At 36.4% G+C, this 22,839-nt stretch overlaps 1 protein-coding gene across 1 annotated transcript; it reads right to left on the bottom strand.

Moving 5' to 3' along the window:
* Positions 1-903: 903 nt before the first annotated feature.
* On the bottom strand, positions 904-19,478 carry LOC128224795 (serine/threonine-protein phosphatase 2A activator-like). Its single transcript, XM_052934847.1, has 10 exons — positions 19,450-19,478; positions 18,023-18,132; positions 17,477-17,563; positions 13,648-13,773; positions 13,143-13,260; positions 12,487-12,586; positions 11,586-11,710; positions 10,200-10,300; positions 7,616-7,723; positions 904-5,522 (listed from the first exon to the last, which is right to left on the bottom strand). The coding sequence occupies exons 1-10, from the start codon at positions 19,460-19,462 to the stop codon at positions 5,451-5,453; spliced, it is 960 nt and encodes a 319-aa protein (XP_052790807.1). The 5' UTR covers positions 19,463-19,478; the 3' UTR covers positions 904-5,450.
* Positions 19,479-22,839: the final 3,361 nt, after the last annotated feature.

Raw genomic sequence — 22,839 nt, 5'->3', positions numbered from 1 at the left:
ATATTGTTACGGAAATATCTTCTGTGTATGTGGAAATAAACTGTAAAGGTATTCTCATAATTACGTTCGCGGTTTATATGTACATTTATATACTTTATTTGTGTAGGTACTGCTTGGAGCGTGGTCTATAAGGGTTAATGTTTTTACCATGGATGCATCAAACTTGCCATACACATGTTATGTCGTGTTTTAGGAGTTTCGAGGTTGTTAATATTTGAACAGGTCATTTTCCCACCTAAAACTGTCTAACTGCCTGAACACGTTTGTTTTAAGTTTTCCCTTTAAACACGTTCATGTAAAATACGCATTGAACAAACACCGGCTCCTACTGCGTGACTCCGGGAACAAAATGAACCTATTGGAATGTCTCTACTTTGTCCCCCCAGGGAGGAAGACTATTTCTCCTTAACCTATGCACATTGCTTAAATATGTTTTGGGTCAAAATAGTTTTTACACAAATATAAGTGAAATTATAATTCATGTTTGAATGTCCCAAGAATCTGAATACTGAAAAACCGTGCACAAGTTTAGTCTATAAGATTACCCTTCTGAGATGTTCTGGGGTTGGGCTAGTGTTCTGTCTGCTTGTTCTTTACAAAGTGATCAGGCTTCATTTACAGATATAATACCGTATATGCAGTTACGCCATTACGGAGAGCAAGCAAAAGCATTTATCGGACCGGATACGTCGACCATCGGTAACGCATGGTAACCATGTCCTTGACCTTTGACCCCAGGGGTCACCAATGTGCACACCTCATAACAAGTCATTAACAAGTTATTGTTCGGAAACTGAAAGTGTGACGCGGATGACGGGGACGCTGGACCAAGTCATCACCGGGTCTGCCATATTTCGCAAGCGACATAATAAATGTAAAGCAATATGTAAACAATGCAAAATCTATGAAAATACATCAGTAGGTTTTACTTCAACAAGCTTATTTCACAAAATTGTTTTGACAAAGTGTAACCAAGTTGAGTGTTAATATTCAACATAATATGAATCCTCGTGACTTGCATATACATTTACTGTTGTCAATTTCTTATAATAACATATTCACTGACAGATAATGGCATTGATTTGAACAGAACAGTAATTTATGTGTATACATTTGTATCTGATTTTTCCATAGTACAAATAGAGGAGTACAAAATATCTCCTTAAAGCTGCACTCTCACAGACTGAACGTTTGACATTTGTTTTGTGTTGGAACGAGCCAATTTATACGAAAATCCATGGAAACCAGTCATGTAAGACTGGTGACAAAAATTTGATCGCATATTTTTATATTTAAGCTCAAAAATTGATGTTTTATGCATTTTTCTTAAACTGTTAGTAATGCTAAAAACATCAATTTTCGAATGGAAACATGAAAATCTGTGATTTAATCTTTTGACAGCAGTCTTTTATCACTGGTTTGCAGATATTCACACAAAAATTGGCTCATTATAAGAGAAAAAATAATAAAGTTGTCAGAACGGTAAATCTGTGAGAGTGCAACTTTAAAAAGCAAACTCTACAATTGATATCCCATGGTATAGGAATTTACCATTCCAAAACTTCAATTAAAGCAACTTTGAACAATTTAAAGGCACTCGCTAACATTTATAGGCCAAATTTATTTTGTTCATGGTAATGCATCTGAAACACTGTCATAATTATTTTACTCTTTAAAAACCAAATTGCATGGGAAAAAAATAATGTGAAAAAAAAGAGCTGGTTTAAGTAGGGGGACGGTGCAGTAAAACAAAAAATAGAAAATTGGCAACAAAAATACTCGCACAAAAGGACTCTTACATATTCTGAGGGATAATTTAACCTTTAAGCCTTTTGTTGAAAAGTGTTACTACACCATTCAAAATTGTGGGCTTCAAAGACAACATTTGAGCATATATCAACATTTGTTGAAGGTATCAGTCAGTATCTCAGTTTTAACAATTCTAATGATTTTACAACATTTTATCTCATCATAAAAAAACACAGTGCATATTGCAAAACATGAGCAAGTCTCTTTAAGCAAAACTCCTCAGAGAGTCTGTTATTGTAAAACATAATTATGTACATGAATTATGAATATTAACTGAGAAAAAAACTTTATCAAGAGCTGTCAGCTCACAATTTGGAGTATTGATTAATATTCGCTTCATTAAGTTATGTTCAGAGTAAAACATATATTTTTCACTTCCAACAGACAAATTCAAATAAAATAATTTCCTAATTTAAGGGGCAATAACCATGGTGGTACTGATCCAATCTAGAAAACAAGTAAAACACAATGTGGCAGGGGCCACAGCGCATAATGCATACACAGTTTCACCAATTAATCTCAGTAAGCTTTATACAAATTAAAGGGGAAAATTACTCTTGTTTTATCATCTTTATTTAAATGAATTAAGCACTTGCAACCATCACATTATAGTTTTGAACATTTCATTTAAGAATTGTTTCTTTCTCTCAAATTAATTTCTCTCTACAAATTTTATCTTAATGGCTCCCGACTTAAAAATGGAAGCTCGTTTTATTAACTAAAGGGCAATAACTCTGTTACATGATTCATATATATTTTCATTTACATAATTACAACCATCACATAATAGTTTTTAATATTCCATTAAGTTTCATCAATTTCCCTCAAATTAATTATTCTCTACAAATTTAATCTTAATGGCTCCAGACTTCAAAATAAGAGCTTTTTTTGCATTAATTACAAGGCAATAACTCTGTGACTGAGCCAATTCATATGAATTTGCACTAACACTATCACACTGTAATTTTCAACATTAACAACAATATACTTTAACTGATTAACTAAAACAAACAACATTTTCTAATAATTACTCATCAATCCCAAAAACTTATGAAACAAGTAATATACCCACCCATTTTTCTGGTGACCATTATACCACAAAAAAACTATAATACAATGACATGGAATGGCACTTTAACGTTTATGCAATTGCATATATGTTAGGTATAATGCTGGTTGCTGAAATCATTGACAAAAACACTCATTTTGTGTGGACATGTGAACAGCTGTAACAATAACTTTCATATTTTTGTTCATGTGCACAGCTATGAACAATAACTTTCATATGTGTGGACATGTGAACAGCTGTAACAATAACTTTCATATTTTTGTTCATGTGCACAGCTATGAACAATAACTTTCATATTTGTGGACATGTGAACAGCTGCAACAATAACTTTCATATTTTTGTTCAAGTGAACAGCTATGAACAATAACTTTCATATTTGTGGTCATGTGAACAGCTGTGGCAATAACTTTCATTGTTTGAGGTCATATGAACAGCTATGAACAATAACTTTCATATTTGTGGTCATGTGAACACTTATGAACAATAACTCTCATTTTTGTGTGGTCATGTGAACAGCTGCCCACCATAACACTCATTCTGTGTGGTCATGTGAACAGCTGCGAACAATTACTCCCATTTTTGTGTGGTCATGTGAAGTATGTTTGATCGTTGAGTATCGTATAAAGTCTCAATGCAATACATCAAGTAGTTGCTGTTTTATTAACCTACGTGTGCTTACATACAAAACCGTAACCAGAATTTCAAAATCAAATAATAATGGGGAATAATATGCATTAATGTAAGATAGAGTTATCTTACTTGTTTTATGAAGTAAATTGGAAAGTTGGAAACCTTTTATAGTTTCAATAGAATACATGATGTATTTGCTGAGATATTGACTTAAATGTGGTTAAATGCAAAACCTTAACAAGAATTTCTTAGTTGAATAATGAATGGCCATTATTTTGCATTATATGCAAAATCTTACTTGGTTATCATGTAGGTCAGATGGATGATTGCCATTGTATAAAGTCTCAGTGCAATACATCAAGTAGTTGCAGAGATACTAACCTATGAATTACAAAGTCGAATAATAAAGGGCAATAATTTGCATTAGGGATGCAAACGAATGACAAAATTGATATTCGAATATTCGGTAATTCTTTCGATCGAATATTCGAATATTCGAATACCAAAATGATCCTTTAAGAATTGTAGAAAACTAGTATTCAATAACGTAATAGCTAGGGCCCTGTTACCCTTCTTTGTCGTATTCGGTACACGCGACGGACACTTATTGTTCCACAAATTAGCCTCTGAATTTCCCCATTTTCAGAATATATCCCAAGAAAAAGCCATAATTATATTTTAAACAAAAAAACAAACTATATCAATTCCTCTGCGTTCACTTTTGTAAACAAAGCAAAATAAGATCGGGAATTTCGTTTTTCCCGGTTAAATGACGATATGCGCCAACGTGGTACTTGCAGCCTCGTTCTGGGATTGATGTTTACGAAATATTTTTATAGAAAACGACACCAACCATGGCCGCACGTCGATTTTGACTGATGTATTTTACAACGTTAAACCATACAACTACTTTTCAACGCAAGAGCGTTGTAACGAAACATGGAAAACAGTTTAAAGCAAATAACTATCACATGTCCTTCGAATCATCAAGGCGATTTGCGCATATCGCCAAGCTTGATTCGCAGGGAAAGACAACACATTGCTATAAAGGCCGATCTTAAATGTTCCCAAAATAATTGGAATGTGTTTGATGTCACTTGTCTAACAGCCAGTAAATGCAAAAATCCGATATGGCGCGTGTATAGTATCATATGTTTACACCTCTGGCATTACGGGTCCATCGTTGTAAAAACAAGACAGACGAAGATGACAGTTGTAGTCAAAAAGTTTATTAATTTATTATTTCAACAAAAACATCGAATATTCGAATACTGATTTTGACATTCGAATACCAAACGTTCGATCGAATATTCGAATATTCGAATATTCGTTTGCATCCCTAATTTGCATTGTATGCAAGATTGAGTTATATAACTTGATTGATTAAGTAGGTTGGATAATTGGGAAGACATGTTTAAATGTTCAATGCAAAACATATTGTTTTTGCTGAGATATTGACTCAAATGTAGATACATGCAAAACCTTAACCAGAATATTTTTAGTTGACTGATTATGATAATTTAAACTCGCCCTGTACAAAACTTCCCAACCTGGTTAGTGGGGACACACAAAAGCTGTTTCCATGTAGTATGCAAACTACATCAAAAGAGTAATTTTTACTCTCACAAATTTATTTTTATGATAACAAACCATCTATACATGACTGTTTGTTTGAAGCTTGAAGATGACTAGGAAGAGGTAAAGTCAATGCCCCAATGCCCACAATGATTAAGTGATCACAATAGCTCTTCTTGAAAAAAATAATATGTTGATCTGTGACAATACAATGCTTCCATCTTGAGTTTTGCATTCACTATGCTCACATAGGTCGTACATTATATCACAGTCTGGCACGACCAGAACTACAGGGGAGCAATGATCCACTGCTCACAGCCCTGTATGAAGTCTTGTTATCTCCCCTCAACTGTGGGTAGAAGGACAATCAGCTGGTTGGGTTGATCCTTAACAGGCTTCCAAACAGGAAGTGTTGTATAACCGGGAATTTAGCAAGCACCTGCAACACAACATGGAAACAATTAACTAACACCTGTAACACAATATGAGACAATTAACTAGCACCTGTAACACAAAATGGAAATATTTTCCCGCATCTACAACATAACATTCAATAATAAGTTAGCACCTACAACATGTCATGGGACAATTAACTAGCACCTGTAACACTACATGGGAATATTTACGCGCATCTGCAACATAACATTTGATAATAAACTAGCACCTGCAACACGTCATAGGACAATTAACGAGCACCTATAACACAACATGGGTTTATTAACAAGCACCTGCAACACAACATGGGACAAATCATGTGCACCCGTAACACAACATAGGACAATAAACGAGGACCTGTAACACAACAAAGGACCATTTACAAGCACCTGCAACCCAACATGCAACAATTTACAAGCACCTGCAACACAACATTGGACAATTTACAAGCACCTGCAACCCAACATGTAACAATTTTCAACCACCTGCATCACAACATTGGACAATTAACAAGCACTTGAAACACAACATAGGACAATTTACAAGCACCTGCAACCCAACATGTAACAATATTCAACCACCTGCATCACAACATTGGACAATTAACAAGCACTTGAAACACAACATAGTACAATTTACAAGCACCTGCAACCCAACATGTAACAATTTACAAGCACCTGCAACACAACATTGGACAATTTACAAGCACCTGCAACCCAACATGTAACAATTTACAAGCACCTGTAACCCAACATGTAACAATTTACAAGCACCTGCAACACAACATAGGACAATTTACAAGCACCTGCAACCCAACATGTAACAATTTTCAACCACCTGCATCACAACATTGGACAATTAACAAGCACTTGAAACACAACATAGTACAATTTACAAGCACCTGCAACCCAACATGTAACAATTTACAAGCACCTGCAACACAACATTGGACAAGCATCACAACATTGGACAATTTACAAGCACTTGCAACCCAACATAGGACAATTTACAAGCACCTGCAACCCAACATGTAACAATTTACAAGTACCTGCATCACAACATTGGACAATTTACAAGCACCTGCAACACAACATTGGACAATTAACAAGCACCTGCAACCCATCATGTAACAATTTACAAGCACCTGCATCACAACATTGGACAATTTACAAGCACTTGCAACACAACATAGGACAATTTACAAGCACCTGCAACCCAACATGTAACAAATTACAAGCACCTGCATCACAACATTGGACAATTAAAGTGCACATGTAACACAATATTGGACATTAATTATGCCACAATTAAATGTTAAATTTCTTTAAACGCTCTGGTGCTCATAATTTTTCAAAAGGAATGAAGGGTTTAGAACATAGAAAAACAACAACAAAAAACCTATCTAAGTGCCCATCCCTCAAAATGTTGGTCAACTCAGGCAAAACAAGACTCTTTTAATTGTGGCTTTAAACTGATTCATCCTGACCAATTTATTGTACTTTATTTTCAGTGTATTCTTTTGTACAAATATGTTCAAAATATCTTGTACATCTTGAATAAAAAAGATGAAGCTTTGAGTGCATGTCTGCCTTGTACACCTCTATTATTCAAGATGAAGCTATTACCTCTGCCTTGTACATCTAGATAATACAGGATGAAGCTATAAGCTTACCTCTGCCTTGTACATCTCTGCCTTGTACATCTAGATCATACAGGACGAAGCTATGAGCTTATCTCTGCCTTGTACATCTAGATAATACATGATGAAGCTATGAGCTTACCTCTGCCTTGTACATCTAGATAATACAGGATGAAGTTATGAGCTTACCTCTGCCTTGTACATCTAGATAATACAGGATGAAGCTATGAGCTTACCTCTGCCTTGTACATCTAGATTATACAGGATGAAGCTATGAGCTTACCTCTGCCTTGTACATCTAGATAATACAGGATGAAGCTATGAGCTTACCTCTGCCTTGTACATCTAGATAATACAGGATGAAGCTATGAGCTTACCTCTGCCTTGTACATCTAGATTATACAGGATGAAGCTATGAGCTTACCTCTAGATAATACAAGATGAAGCTATGAGCTTACCTCTGCCTTGTACATCTTGACAAGCCCTGAGTTCACTTTTTCCCAGTGTGGAACTGCACTTATGTTCCATAGCTGGTTCGAGTGCTCAGCAAACGGACCAGTCTTCACCTGCAATGAAGAATGAGTTATTAATGAATATGATTAATACCCCCTGGCATTGTTGTTCCAGAACTGGTTGGAACACTACCCAAACAGATCCATCACATGCCAAGAAAAAATAATACTTGCATTACTGAAAGTAATCAGTAATTAGGATAATAGTCTGCAATCCTTGGCCTACAATGCCTAGAAGGAGCTAAGCCATCTTATATTAGCTGAATCCTTTAGTTAAAATGCATTTAGAAGACAGAAAGCCAATAAATAGGGAACTAGGAATAGCAATTGCTGAACAATGTTTGTAGAAATTCTATGCTTACATCCTGACCAGATACAAGTATGTCTAATAATACTTATTATAAAATGGAAGATACTAGTATTCAAAGTAATGAAACTTCATATATCAATTTATTAGCTTTCTATATGGCACAGTCATAACTTCCAATACCTCTGCATAACTAATAGAAATCAAAATTAGCACTTACCAGGCATTATAAATGAATACTATCCTTACTTAGTGCTAAATATAACAATTTCTTCTTTTATTATTAAAACAATGAATCATATAAGCCAGGTGTATCAGTCTTATTGTACTTATGAACAATGTATATGATATAATCACCTTCATATTATGGTAGAGGACGAACATTGCTTTAAGTATGGTCAACACTTCCTATCATAAACAAGGGAATCATTTGAAATCAAATGAAAGGAAAATATAATATCTCTTCAACAATGCTTAATCAAATAGAAATGTTTTCACATTCCTAAAGCAACTCTTAAATATCCGGGATGAAATAATAAAAGTTATGGTAACTTAATCTGTCATGTTATTACCGGTGAAAGCAAAAATAGCAATAATAACTACACATTATTAGCGTGGTCTTCTTGCTCCTGTTGTAAGGTTGATTTCCTCATTGGTAGAAAATATTCTTTAATCAATTAAATGTAATTGGACTCCTCAGTTTCTTCTACATGTACACTATTCCAATCTTGAGTTTGTTGCCGTACATTTTGGATGAGAAACGCACCAAGATTACCCACAATGCTATAATAACTCAAACTGAAAGGGTTAACATTGGCCACTGAACTTTAAAAATGTTATAATAATGTTGTCACAGGAGTGTTATTTGAGCTAAACATGTTGATATGTATGAACATATTTTAATGTTTTTCCATTCTAATGTTAGGTCAAAGTATTTTTATATACATAATTATTTATATAAAGTAGTTTGGGATTGACAAAAAGACATATTTTCTAAACAACAATGGCTAATGTGAGGGTGAACCCTTTCAAATGAACCTTAGAACGGTTATTTCATCAACATTTCTTGCTACATATTTACAAACATTTGTCTTTACATAGACTAAACAGAACATTTTAAAGCATTATAAACAAATCTTGACAAATACCTGCTAAAAATATCAAAGGGAAAACATAGTTTATTTACTAACAATGAAGTATTACATCTAAAATACCTACGGTATACATGTAACAATCTTTACCAACATTTCTATTTACACAACGTGCCCCAACATTTCTATGCCAGTCATACAATACAACACAGTTTTCTTAGTAGGACATGAACTACCTAGAAAAAATAGAGCTGGGTAGAATTTCGTTAACTACCGGGTATGCTGGGCTCTATAGTTGCATTTGATTCCAGTTTAAGAAATCCGACCAACACATGTTAAATTTAAAGGCCTATTGACCCCTTACAAGTTGGTATCAATTCAAAGGTATGTTGCTTTCTGCGTTATTCCAGGTTTAATAATAGAATAAGTCCTAAGCGAGGGTGGTTCCAGATTACCATATATAATCGTGTCATAGTTCAGAAAACAAACGCAATTGCGCTCGATAACTGCGTATTTAATCCTCCAACAATTACCAATGTTTACATAATATCTGAGCGTCTGATTTATGGAAACAAACACTCCCACTCCCCTTGTTCCCCACAGTGGTTTCTATTATCTATGCATGTTACCAGATTTCCAATAAAACAATCAATTTTTCTTAAAAAAGTATGACCAACATGTCTGTAGAATTCAACAGTGCATGACAATCAATCAAGCTTGAGATTTCCCGCTTCTTTTAACAAAAGGCAAAATAGAGTAATACAATAAACCTACTGCATTCTCTAATTACAAAGTCTCTTTTAAGACTGTAATTTCACTTTGAATGCTGATAACTTACATATAAATAAACTACCAAAAGTTCAAAACACAAACAAAATTTTCTGTATATTTGCTCTTAATTTCAAATGGAGAAGACCAAGTTTGCAATAGTTTATGGCCAAGAAGCTTGGGTTCGATATCATTGTATTATATAATGTCTGTAGAGAATTTTATTACACATAAAAACCCTTTCAAGCGATTTGAAAATAATATGGGGTAACCAAGCATTCGACATTCACATATTTGTGTACGGAGTCCCTCTATAGCGAAACTACCCAAGGACTAAATATATGACAACAAAACAATGGCTTACCTCATTGATATATTTAATACAGGACAGAAACACATAGTCTTTGGCGAAATGTTCGTAGATCTCTGGTTTCACGAAGGACTTGGGCTGGATCCTTGGATGACCTGTATAAGAGAATGTCATCAGTACCTGGACACCTCCATATTAATAATAGATAAATAAATACAGTCCAACAGCTATGTCAAACTATGATAATTTGTTTTTGCTGGTTATGTAAAACTTCCACGAGCCCAAATTTATTCTTTCTGCTTCTTTCAAACAAATCTGCTTGTGTAACTTTTTTTGTCTCGAATATTCGCTATATCAAAGTCATTGTCCATGCAGTTGATTTTCAGCCTCCAGCTAAAGATTCAAATTTTTCATGACTGTTGGCACCATGTCACTAAATAAGGGTGCATGTTTAAACAACAAACTGTTAAAATCTGTTGGATAATTGGTACCGGTAGGTGTGAATTATAATAAAGTTGTTCATATTTAATACCGGTAGAGACATTTAATGCTGAAAGCAAATGTCAGGACATAATGATTTTTAGTTCATGTATAAACTATGGAGGTTTAATAGATTTGATCACAATTCCAAAATTGGCACACAGAGAAAAAACTTCAAATTGTCAGATGGGAGAACCACTGCTCCAGTCATGTACTGACAAGCTTGGTTGTAATTGTATGAATGAGCTATAATCATTTAATGAGCTATATTTAGCTATAATGTTGTTTATTATATCATGAATGAGATATCATTTTTTAATGGCTATATTGTTGCTTATTATTATTTAATTCTATGAGTGAAATAAATTAAAAGAAAAAAAATCGATATTTATTTTCAATAATAAGTTTTTGTGTTTTTTTCACCCCGGAAACATATTACAAGACCGGTTCAATGGCGGGTGTAACTTTCAGAATTCAGACTCGAATGTGTTGGGTTTGGTGCTACATCTTTTGTATATTTGTTATGCTGAATGTTCGTCTCACCAAGTATTTTCCATAGTCCTGACAACTTTGACATAACAGGTTTTGACTGTAATATGCATCTTACCAGTAAATATTAGTGTTTGGATACCATTCATGTAATATAAGTTATAAAAGCCAAGATTTTTCAAATACAAATAAGCATTCAAACCTCGAATTTTAAATTTTGACAACTGAAAAAAGATATAACAATTGTCTTATCAAAGATATAACAACAATAAAAAAATAATATTGCTTTTTTATGATATTTTTTTTAATTCATGTATTTTAAAATGAATCAGCTTACATGTAGCTCAAACATTCATTTTCGTTTTAATTATGATTCATTGATCATATTAAATGTAAGAGCATGATATAAATATCTTACAACATATTTTGTTCTATAATGTTGTTAAGAAAGAGACAATAAAACAAACATACTGATAAGCTGTGCAGATCCCCATATGAAGGGTATAAACTGGTGGTCGTCTAGCGCCCATACACCCTGTGATCCAGCAGGCTCCATCCTGTATGTGAGCTGTAACTTTCTCACCAGCTGTAGGTACCTGCAGGAGAAAGAGTGGGATATATGAGAAATAGTGCCCACATACCGTGTTACCCACGGGCTCCACCCTGTATGTGAGCTGTAACTTTCTCACCAGCTGTAGGTACCTGCAGGAGATAGAGTGGGATATATGAGAAATAATGCCCAGACATCCTGTGACCCACGGGCTCCACCCTGTATGTGAGCTGTAACTTTCTCACCAGCTGTAAATAACTGCAGGAGATAGGGTGGGATATATGAGAAATAGCGCCCATACATCCTGTGATCCTGCGGGCTCCATCCTGTATTTAAAATTGAATATTCTTTTTCGGTGTTTCGTTAATGTATGAATTGTCAGAAAAACTCCTAAACATTGTTTAAGGGTCAAGATCAATCCTTTTTTTAGTTTATTGGAGTGGTATGTAGCCATCAGTTGGTTAGGGATATTGTTTCCCTGGCATTCTATATGGCAGTGCCCATGGTGTGTTTATTCAAGTATACCAACTGTTTAAATGGCACTATTTTGTTTTTTAATTACTTAGAATCCAGAAATGCATTTATACAGCCTCTTTTGAAAAAATTGAGTTATGCATTAAAATAATAATAATGTGAACAATTCTGTTCAGTGAAGTCACCAAAAGTTATTTGCATAAATATTTTTTTTAGCTTAATTTGCATACCCAGATGGTTCATCGGGAAAAAAATGGTCAAATGGGTGGTTTAATCCAATCAGAATGCAGTTTTTAAGCACAAATGCTCAAAGTTGTAATTATTAACAAATAAATGCAATGCACATACTTTGTGAACACATTGAGAACTACGGCCTCAGCATCTGTCTCCTTTAGCAGGTCAAGTTTGTACAGGCACAGTAGGAACGCTGCAAACGCCAGCTCATGACCTTGATTGGAGACAGAAAGGTGACATTGTCGAGGTATAACTTTACTTTAAGTGTACATAACAGATGACATCTCATCAATGACAATATTAAGTTAGTGTCACAAATCAATATGAAATTTTACTAGCAAAATCAAAACAATTGTACAAAAAGTGACTAAATAAAGGCCTTTATTTCAAAATAGTCAGTGTCTTGTTTTAACCCTCTCACCCTATCTTTACCCACCTCTTGTTTTTTTACCTCCCAACCTCCATCAAAATATGCTATATTCAATCTGTGTCTGGGTCCCCACCTCTTGTTTTTCACCCCCCTCAACTAACCTGTGCCATATTTAATCTGTGTCTGGTTCCCCACCTCTTGTTTTTCACCCCTCCACGAACCTATGCTTTATTCAATCTGTGTCTGGTACCTAACCTCTTGTTTTTCACCCCTCCACCAACCTATGCTATATTCAATCTGTGTCTGGTACCCAACCTCTTGTTTTTCACCCCTCCACCAACCTATGCTTTATTCAATGTGTCTGGTTCCCCACATCTTGTTCTTAACCCCCTCCACCAACCTGTGCCGTAGTCAATGCGTGTCTGGTTCCCCACTCCTTCCACCAAGTAGGTGGATACTTCTTCTGCTGCATCTGCATGTTTTGGCCCTAGTAAGTCTCGCACAAGCCCTGGGGCCTCCTGCAAGTATTATGGAGATAGTGACTGAATACAACTAAAACTGATAACAGACTAAACCAATAGCCTTTATCAGATCATAACATGTGAGTTTGTTTGTAGTCACTCAGATCATTTCTTTTAGGTATAACTGCTTCACACACATATAGTAAACAAGCCCATAAAGGTTTATGATATTAATAAGTTACTAAACTATAAATGTTTTATAACTGGGAAAACAATCAGTTTCAAACTACTACAGACAAAGTTCCCTAAGTCTTCCCAGTTTGATCTCAACAAACAATTGTCTAAAGGCCTGATTGCCGAACCATAGGAGCTGATCATTGGGTAAGAACTCAGCTATCAAGCTTATGGGTAATTAAAACAATATTAACAAACCTAATTCTGTACCTGCTTTAGTTTATCAAACCAGTCCCTAAAGGCTGTATTCCCAAACCTCTGGGGCTGCTCCACCGGTGGGAACTCGGAAATCCAGCCTTCCATCATGTCCAGAAGCTTCAACAAACTCTCTATAACCTGCAACACATGTGATGTAGGGTTTAAGCCCGGTTTTAAAAGGACCAGGTGCTGCAGAAAAGAACAGGGTGCTGCAGAAGAGGGAGAGGGTGCTGCAGACGAGGGGCAGTGTGCTACAGAAAAGGACCAGGTGCTGCAGAAGAGAGACAGTGTGCTGCAGAAGAGGGACAGGGTGCTGCAGAAAAGGACAGGGTGCTGCAGAAGAGGGACTGGTGTGCAGAAGAGGGACATGTTGCTACAGAAGAGGGACTGGGGTGCTGCAGAAGAGGGACAGTGTGCTGCAAAAGAGGAAGAAGGTGCTGCAACAGAGGGACAGGGTGCTGCAGAAGAGGGACAAGGTGCTGCAGAAGAGGGACTGGGGGGCTGCAGAAGAGTGACAGTGTGCTGCAAAAGATGGACAGGGTGCTGCACAAGAGGGACAGGTTGCTGCAGAAGAGGGACAGGTTGCTGCAGAGGAGGGACAGTGTGCTGCAGAAGAGGGACAGGGTGCTGCAGAAGAGGGACATGGTGCTGCAAAAGAGGGACAGGGTGTTGCAGAAGAGGGACAGGTTGCTACAGAAGTGGGACTGGGGTGCTGCAGAAGAGGGACAGTGTGCTGCAAAAGATGGACAGGGTGTTGCACAAGAGGGACAGGGTGTTGCAGAAGAGGGACAGGGTGCTGCAGAAGAGGGACTGGGTGCTGCAGAAGAGGGACAGGTTGCTGCAGAAGAGGGACTGGGTGCTGCAGAAGAGGGGAAGGGTGCTGCAGAAGAGGGACATGGTGCTGAAAAAGAGGGACAGGGTGCTGCAGAAGAGGGACACAGTGTGCTGCAAAAGGGGGACAGGGTGCTGCAAAAGAGGGACAGGGTGCTGCAAAAGAGGGACATGGTGCTGCAAAAGAGGGACAGGGTGCTGCAGAAGAGGGACTGGGTGCTGCAGAAGAGGGACAGGGTGCTGCAAAAGAGGGACAGGGTGCTGCAGAAGAGGGACAGTGTGCTGCAAAAGGGGGACAGGGTGCTGCAAAAGAGGGACAGGGTGCTGCAAAAGAGGGACAGGGTGCTGCAAAAGAGGGACAGTGTGCTGCAAAAAGGGGGCCAGTGTGCTGCAGAAGATGACAGTGGGCTGCAGAAAAGGGACAGTGTGCTGAGAAGAGAGACAGGGTGCTGCAAGAGAGGGACAGGGTGCTGCAGAGAAGGACAGTGGGCTGAAAAAGAGGGACGACATGCTGTGGAAGAGGGACAGAGTGTTGCAAAAAAGAGATAGTGTGCTTAGGGGGAAAAGGGCACACTGTATTGAGCTGAATAGAATTGGAACATTTTGAACTTGACGGAAAATGTTAGGAATTGTGTTAAATTGTAGTAAAATTATGTTTCAACAGCCAAATATGTAAAGTTTGTGTGTATTTATGATCATGTAATAAGTTTTGATCCAAACAAAAGAAAATGTTTGATAATCTAAACTTTGAATTCTAAGAAGTCAGAAGGGTACACATGCTGGAGAGGATAATAGACTGAAATTCCAATCCTTATCCTGAAAAATTCCGTTTGAGTATGAGGGATGCATGCCAAAAACAGACTCCTCTTATGTTGTTTCAAGAAATAAATGTACTAGTAGTTAATAGGCAATGATTTATCTAAAAAAAAAAGAAAGCATATGTAGAAATGTCTTAGGAGTTTAAATAAACATAACCAATTTCTTCAGAATAACAACAAGTACAGTGAATACAACGAGTCCATAAGTGCGTTATAATAAATAGCTACATTTTTCACTGAACACAGTGGCTTCAATCATCACAGACCAGTATATTTTTCATCCTGGGTTTCAGCACTTGAAGACCTTTCTAGTCCTATCCCTGCATAGAGTTATAATGTCAATACACACCTAGTATCAACACCAAATTATTTATAATCCAAATATATACAATACTGACATTTGTCCAAAGGTCTTCATGCTAATTTATAATATTGCTATATCATTATCAGATATTGATGCAAATTCATAAAAATGACCAACCAAGAAATACAAAAGATTCTCAAGTCTGTACATCCTGAAATTTAAGTTTTAGTATGAGGGATTCAGGCCAAAAGCAAAGTTTAAGGAACTTCTTACTATCTCTATTACAAATGTCCAGCAAAACAAACTAAGCAAGTGAATGATAGTCAGATGTTGTTAGATCTCAATCCAGAACAGTGGTGTTTCTTTTGAACTGATCAGCGTCTTTAGTCATCTTTTTCAATTGCAAAAGAATATATATATATATATGCAATGCTAACCATTAGGGATAAAATGATGATTGAGTATTGTTGATAATCAATAGCTTAAGACTAAGGTTGGTGATTATCAATTTCAAAATCTCAGAATTGATGTGGCGGTATTCTCTCAAATGTATCTGGATAAATTCACATCAACAGCATTGTAAACATTTAATAAAGGAGAGTGCAAGGGCATCTGAGAAAGTGTCTGAGTATCTGGATACAATAATCACATCAACATATTTGTAAGCTTACAGGAGAGGGCACTGGCCTTAGAATAATATCACATGAACAGCTTTGTATTTACAGGACAGAGCCCTGGCCTCTGGATACATTCAGTTTCACAAAACTACTTCGTAAAACTACAGGAGAGAGAGAGAGAGAGAGAGAGAGCCCTGGCCTCTGGATACATTCAGTTTCACAAAACTACTTTGTAAACTACAGGACAGAGAGAGAGCCCTGGCCTCTGGATACATTCAGTTTCACAAAACTACTTTGTAAACTACAGGAGAGAGAGAGCCCTGGCCTCTGGATACATTCGTTTTCACAAAACTACTTTATAAACTACAGGAGAGAGAGAGAGCCCTGGCCTCTGGATACATTCGTTTTCACAAAACTACTTTGTAAACTACAGGAGAGAGAGAGAGAGCCCTGGCCTCTGGATACATTCCCATCAACAGCTTTGTTAACTTACCAAAGAGAACCCTGGCCTCTGGATACTATCACATCAACAGCTTTGTAAAGTAACCAAAGAGAGAGTCCTGGCCTCTGGATACTATCACATCAACAGCTTTGTATACTAACCAAAGAGAGAGTCCTGGCCTCTGGATACTATCACATCAACAGCTTTGTTAACTAACCAAAGAGAGAGTCCTGGCCTCTGGATACTATCACATCAACAGCTTTGTAAACTAACCAAATAGAGAGTCCTGGCCTCTGGATACTATCACATCAACAGCTTTGTAAACTAACCAAAGAGAGAGTCCTGGCCTCTGGATACTATCACATCAACAGCTTTGTAAACTAACCAAAGAGAGAGTCCTGGCCTCTGGATACTATCACATCAACAGCTTTGTAAACTAACTAAAGAGAGAGTCCTGGCCTCTGGATACTATCACATCAACAGCTTTGTAAACTAACCAAAGAGAGAGTCCTGGCCTCTGGATACTATCACATCAACAGCTTTGTAAACTAACCAAAGAGAGAGTCCTGGCCTCTGGATACTATCACATCAACAGCTTTGTAAACTAACCAAAGAGAGAGTCCTGGCCTCTGGATACTATCAACAGCTTTGTAAACTAACCAAAGAGAGAGTCCTGGCCTCTGGATACTATCACATCAAGAGTTTTGTAAACTAACCAAAGAGAGAGTCCTGGCCTCTGGATACTATCACATCAACAGCTTTGAAAACTTAACGGAAGGAGTGCCCTGGCCTCAGAAGATATATATATTTACAAGCTTTATAAACTTACAGGTGAGAATACCCTGGCATCTGATATCTTCTTCCCTTTCACTGCATCATTCATGGCCAGAAGAAACCCAATCAGGTCCCGGTAGGCCTGCAAAACATAATAAGTTAGTTCTCAAGTTGATGAATGAAGCACTTAACATTTTGCTTATTCTTTTTCTATGTACATATTTCATTTAGTACATTTAAAAGTAATATTGTTTGTGGAATTCCCACCCATTTCACAGCCTCAGCTGTTGGATTTTAGACACTGGTTTGATAAGATAAGACTAAGGGAATTGGCTCTGTACTAGTATCCAAATCAGGAGAAAAATATTGCATACAAGAGTCATAGAGCAAAATGAAACACGATTTATAGGTCTGTGATATTATATATGCGCGGATCTTCATCCTCAAATTAAATAATACTGGAGTTGGTCTATTACACACTTGTAACACTGCCATGAAAACGGATTTGTGAGAAGTTGTACTAATTGAAATACTTTTTTTCAGACATCCTGCTTTGCAACCTCTCTGTTTCTTATAATAATAAATCTTGCTATCAATGTACCTCTGACTTTTCCCATTTTGGTATATCATCTGGTCCAGGGCCAATTTCCTTCTTAGGAACCATGAACTCATGATTATCCAAATTTATTGCAGAGGCTGTTGGTTTCTCTCCTGTCAAAATATAAATAATAGGCAATGTCTAAAATGTCTAGATGCCGGGTGTACTTTAAATGACATAAAACATTGACTTCATGATAATGGATATGAAATTATTATGTTTTTGCAAAAGAGGTGATAGTTAAGGGCACTACAACTAGTACGCAGTCAAGCGTGGAGTACCTGCAAGCGACGGCTACCATTGTAATAGTATGGAGGGCAGACTGAAGATTGATTGACTATGCCTGCACCCATGGTCCTCATAGTTGACATGGAGGTTGGGCCTGTCATACTATTTTTAATAAAAGTGACCTTGACCCTGGGGCCACATATGCAATCCCATATCAGTTCTCTATAAATGCTTCCTATATATCAAGTTTGGTCACAATATATCAACCTTAACTAAAGTTATTCAGAACTAACCATTTTTCTTTTTCTAACAACAGTGACCTTGGCCTTGATCACGACTCTCAGTGCCCCAAACACAATCCCATGAAAGGTCTCTATTAACTTTTCCTGTATAAAGTTTGGTGGCAATATGTTAACCCTAACTAAAATTGCTTGATAGCCATAGTTGAGTTTGTTGCCATCCTCCTGCCGCCGCCCAACAACAACGCACATCATTCTAATAAACAGTTTTGTTAAATAGAATGTTGAGAAAAATTCCTAAAGTATTCTGACAAAATAGCGGTCTCACATATTTTTCCATTTTCTGACATTGAAGAAAAAAGCTTCAAGAGCAACAATGATTAAAATGGGGTGGCTGAATTTTGTATGATAATTATCAGTTGTTTTCTAAGTTACACAAGAAACTATCAAATGATAAGGTATATGGCAAAATGAAAGATCAGCATGGCGCATTTGCTGCAGTCAAACGGGCAGCATGGCATTCATGGTTTCCTCTAGGCTGTGAAAAGTTGATGCTTAAAATCTTTGTGTTCAAAATGCCCCCTTCAAAATGCCAGGTGGAAACACTACTATCTAGGGTAATGTGCAATATGTAGAGTAAAAGGGCCATTATAAAAGTTAAAATGCAACAGCGATTTTCAGTGTAATGAGGGAAATAAGGTGATTGATTTATGTTGAAAATTGTGCTTTGAGTTTGAAGCCGTGCAATAATTTAAAGCAAACCTGGGAGGAAAATGAGCCGGGTTCAGTTGATCAAACCCAGGACCGCCGAAACAACACTTCAATAGATAGTGAGACGCTAAAGCAAACTAAGCTAACCGGGCAGCTGGTTCATACCAACACACACATTAAAGAATCAAATGTAAATGATACCCTAGAAACTATCTTCGATTCTATTTTTGAGAAAACGAATAATGATTTTACCTTCGGCAGCCATATTTAATCAATGTCACAAGACGCTTGACTGTCAATAGTCAAAACGGCGAGTTTGTTTCAATGCATGCACAAATATTAAGAATTCTCTACTTCCGTTTGAGAAATATCAAGCTGGGATCATGAAAGACCGTATATAAAGACTAAGCTAATTAATGTAATGACGATAAGAAAGCCAGTTTATATACAATTAAAATTAGTGTAGTTAAAGATCTTGTTCATGATATGTGTCCCTGTTCTGACGCTCGGGAGTGACTAGAATTCCTGTCTGTGATTATTTAGCGCTTTCGTTTTTACAGCATTCCCCTTAGCTTTCATAACTTTTGGTCATATATCGTTGTTTTAGAGTTTGGACTGACACAAACCCAGAAATGCTATTTTTGCTAAATGAAGGGCCATTGCACTGGTTTTATTAAGTGCAGCAAAAAGAAATGGCAGGGCCGAAATGTCTCAGGGACCGATTTAGCAGTAGGCCGATTTGGGGACGATTTGTCCCACTTCCATTTAATGGCATAGTTTAAGGATTTTTTGGCATGAAAATCCCCTGCTGTGCATCTCCCGTTTATTGCACTGGTGTCACAGGGGCCATTTCCTGTGTATTTGGTATTTGGCTCAGGGCCAATTATGGTTAACACTTTCAATTGGAAAACCCCTTTGTTTCACTAACGAATACATATAAACAATATGCCTAGCAAATGTACTTATAAATTAAACCGATGGAAATAAATAATAAACAAATAAGAGTGATAACAATTTAAATAGTTATATACCATATATGTATTTTAAAAGCAATGTGACCATTGTTATATCCAAATTGTGAAGCATCTTGGTGAATTCATTTTAATTGTCTATTATATATATATAACATAACTCTTATTTTTATTCAAAGGCATCAAATCAAATCAAATTTTATTTTCAGTTGGTATGACATAACAGAGAAAACATTAGCTATGAATAGCTATTGACCGACTACATATATATTATAACAAGCATATATCTATATAACATATTTAAGTATTAAAGAAATTGTACCTAACTGACATAGTGAATTAGCACATGATTAAGACATAAATACAGATGACATATACAGTATAAACATTTAAAAACTGGGATGCTGGCGCTAATCTTGACCGTAGTTTAAAAAGATCTTAAGATGAACTTAATAATAAAAACTAAAAGGAAAAGTAGCACAAGCGTGCATTTCTTGAAAGGATATTAAAACACATGTCAGATTGAATCAGATTCAAGATGATCTGATTAGCACCAGCCTCCCAGAAATTGCAGCAAACATTGATGCAGTGAACATGCAAGTACATAAATATAATTTTAAGCAAATGTAAAGGCAAAGGATATCTATGACAAACGCAATGATTAGAAATAGATATAATTGATGCAATACCGGCTTGGTAAGCACTAAACATAACAAAACTAAAAAGCATGGCAAAAGCAAAGCTTGGCAGAATGACAACAAACAGTCGAACAAGAAGAAGGGAAGGTTTAACTATGAGAAGCGCAACGAGAACCCCTACAACTCTGTCAGTTCCATCAACTCATGTCAAGTCAATATTTATTTATTGTCGGGTACTATCATCAACAGTTTAACATAAGCTATGAACAGCTTTTGACCGCCATTATAAATAAATAGCATAATTTATGTAACTAATATATCACACACATGAGTTCATGCAAATAATAATATTCAGTATGTACACTTGAAACAAATAAATAATTCTTATAGTAAAATCACATAAACATATTTGGCAGTTGAAAGACATTAGACTATATATAGAATGTAGGTAGATTAGCATAATTTATAGCATAAGTTAATCGAAAATACGAATCACAAGGTAATACGACAATGCATTTAGCATGGGAAATAAAACAGAAGAAGTCACAATTAATTAACATTATTTAAATCAAAGACACATTGAAAGAGACCAGCTGCCTAGGCAGTCTAAGCTCGCGAGGTCCCATCCAACATATCTTTGATTAAGACATTTTACAGCATGTTATATGACAGCATTCTTATATGCAAAATGAGCATTTGCAGTTATCTCCGCTCCATGCCCGGACTAAACTCTTGAAATGATTAAAATTAGTTTCTTCCCTGAAATGTTGTGGAAGGGAGTTCCAGAGTTTAGGGGCACCGGAGCGGAAAGAATTGCACCGATATGTTGTAGTTCTTACAGTTGGCATGCATTGACCAAACTCCGAAACTGACTCAGGTTTGTTTCGTCACTAAAGTGCCGAGGGAGTGAGTTCCAGTGTTTGGACGCCGCCGACCGGAAAGAGTTGAGGCCATACTTTGTGGTCCTTACCTGGGGTACCTCTGTAGTGTTACTATACCTAAACAAATAAGAGTTGTTTTTGATTTTAACTAAATCGCGAAGATAAACCGGTGTTTGTTTGTTTGTTTGTTTGTTTGTTTATGGTCTTAGAGGTTTCTAAGGCAATTGTTCTTCGTCTTCTAATTTTTAGTGATGGAAGATGTGACTTAATTAATAAAAAATAATAGTTTGATGTATGGTCATTGTAGATAAATCGAAATGCTCTTTCTTGTATCTCGTAAGTATTTACTTCTCCACAAAAATGACAGGTTAAATGACAGAAGTTTGACATAATAAAAGAATAGTAGATATTAAGTTTACCTAACTTGCAGAGACTTTTCCCAATGCGTGTTAACACATTTAATTGCCTTGATGCTTTCTTACAAGTGTTTGAAACATGAGTATTAAAATTTATTCTAAAATATATTGTAACACCTAATAATTTTACTTCTTCTTCGCATGGGATGATACTATTCTCCTGCTGGATGGTTAAATTGCATTTTTTAGATTTTGTGCCTATAGCTATGGCCTGAAATTAATCTGTGGTTGCTTACATCTTGTTATCTGAAAACCAGTTTATCAAAGAGGTACACTCTGTTCTAGAGGGGGTTTTTAACTTCATTTATCTTGTGATCAGAATATGACAGAGTGTTGTCATCAGCATAATTCTATAATTTGTATTGCTGGCATTGTAATAATAATATACAATTACCATTTGAAAACAACATCAACAACAACTAAAAGACAAGATGTATTGTCCATTTCCATAATAAAACCTCTATAACTTCACGGCTGGTCACTCAGATCAGAGATCTGATAAGCCTCACAAGGCGATTAAGATAAAGATCAATACACAGAAGTTGTGTACAATACATGTATTGGGGGGTCACTTAAAGAAGGGCTAAACTAGGCCTTTAATATATACAAGTTAGGCAGTTTATATTTCCTTCCGTTTCGTAATATTTTAGTCAACTGTGACTAGTCAACGTATGATGTAGATTTAGATCGCTACGGTAATATCCGTTTTGACTAATAGTTCAATCGTCTTAGTGAC

The sequence above is a fragment of the Mya arenaria genome, chromosome 17, assembly GCF_026914265.1.
Source record: "Mya arenaria isolate MELC-2E11 chromosome 17, ASM2691426v1".
NCBI lineage: Eukaryota > Metazoa > Mollusca > Bivalvia > Myida > Myidae > Mya > Mya arenaria.
This window is presented reverse-complemented; position numbering and strand designations above follow the sequence as displayed.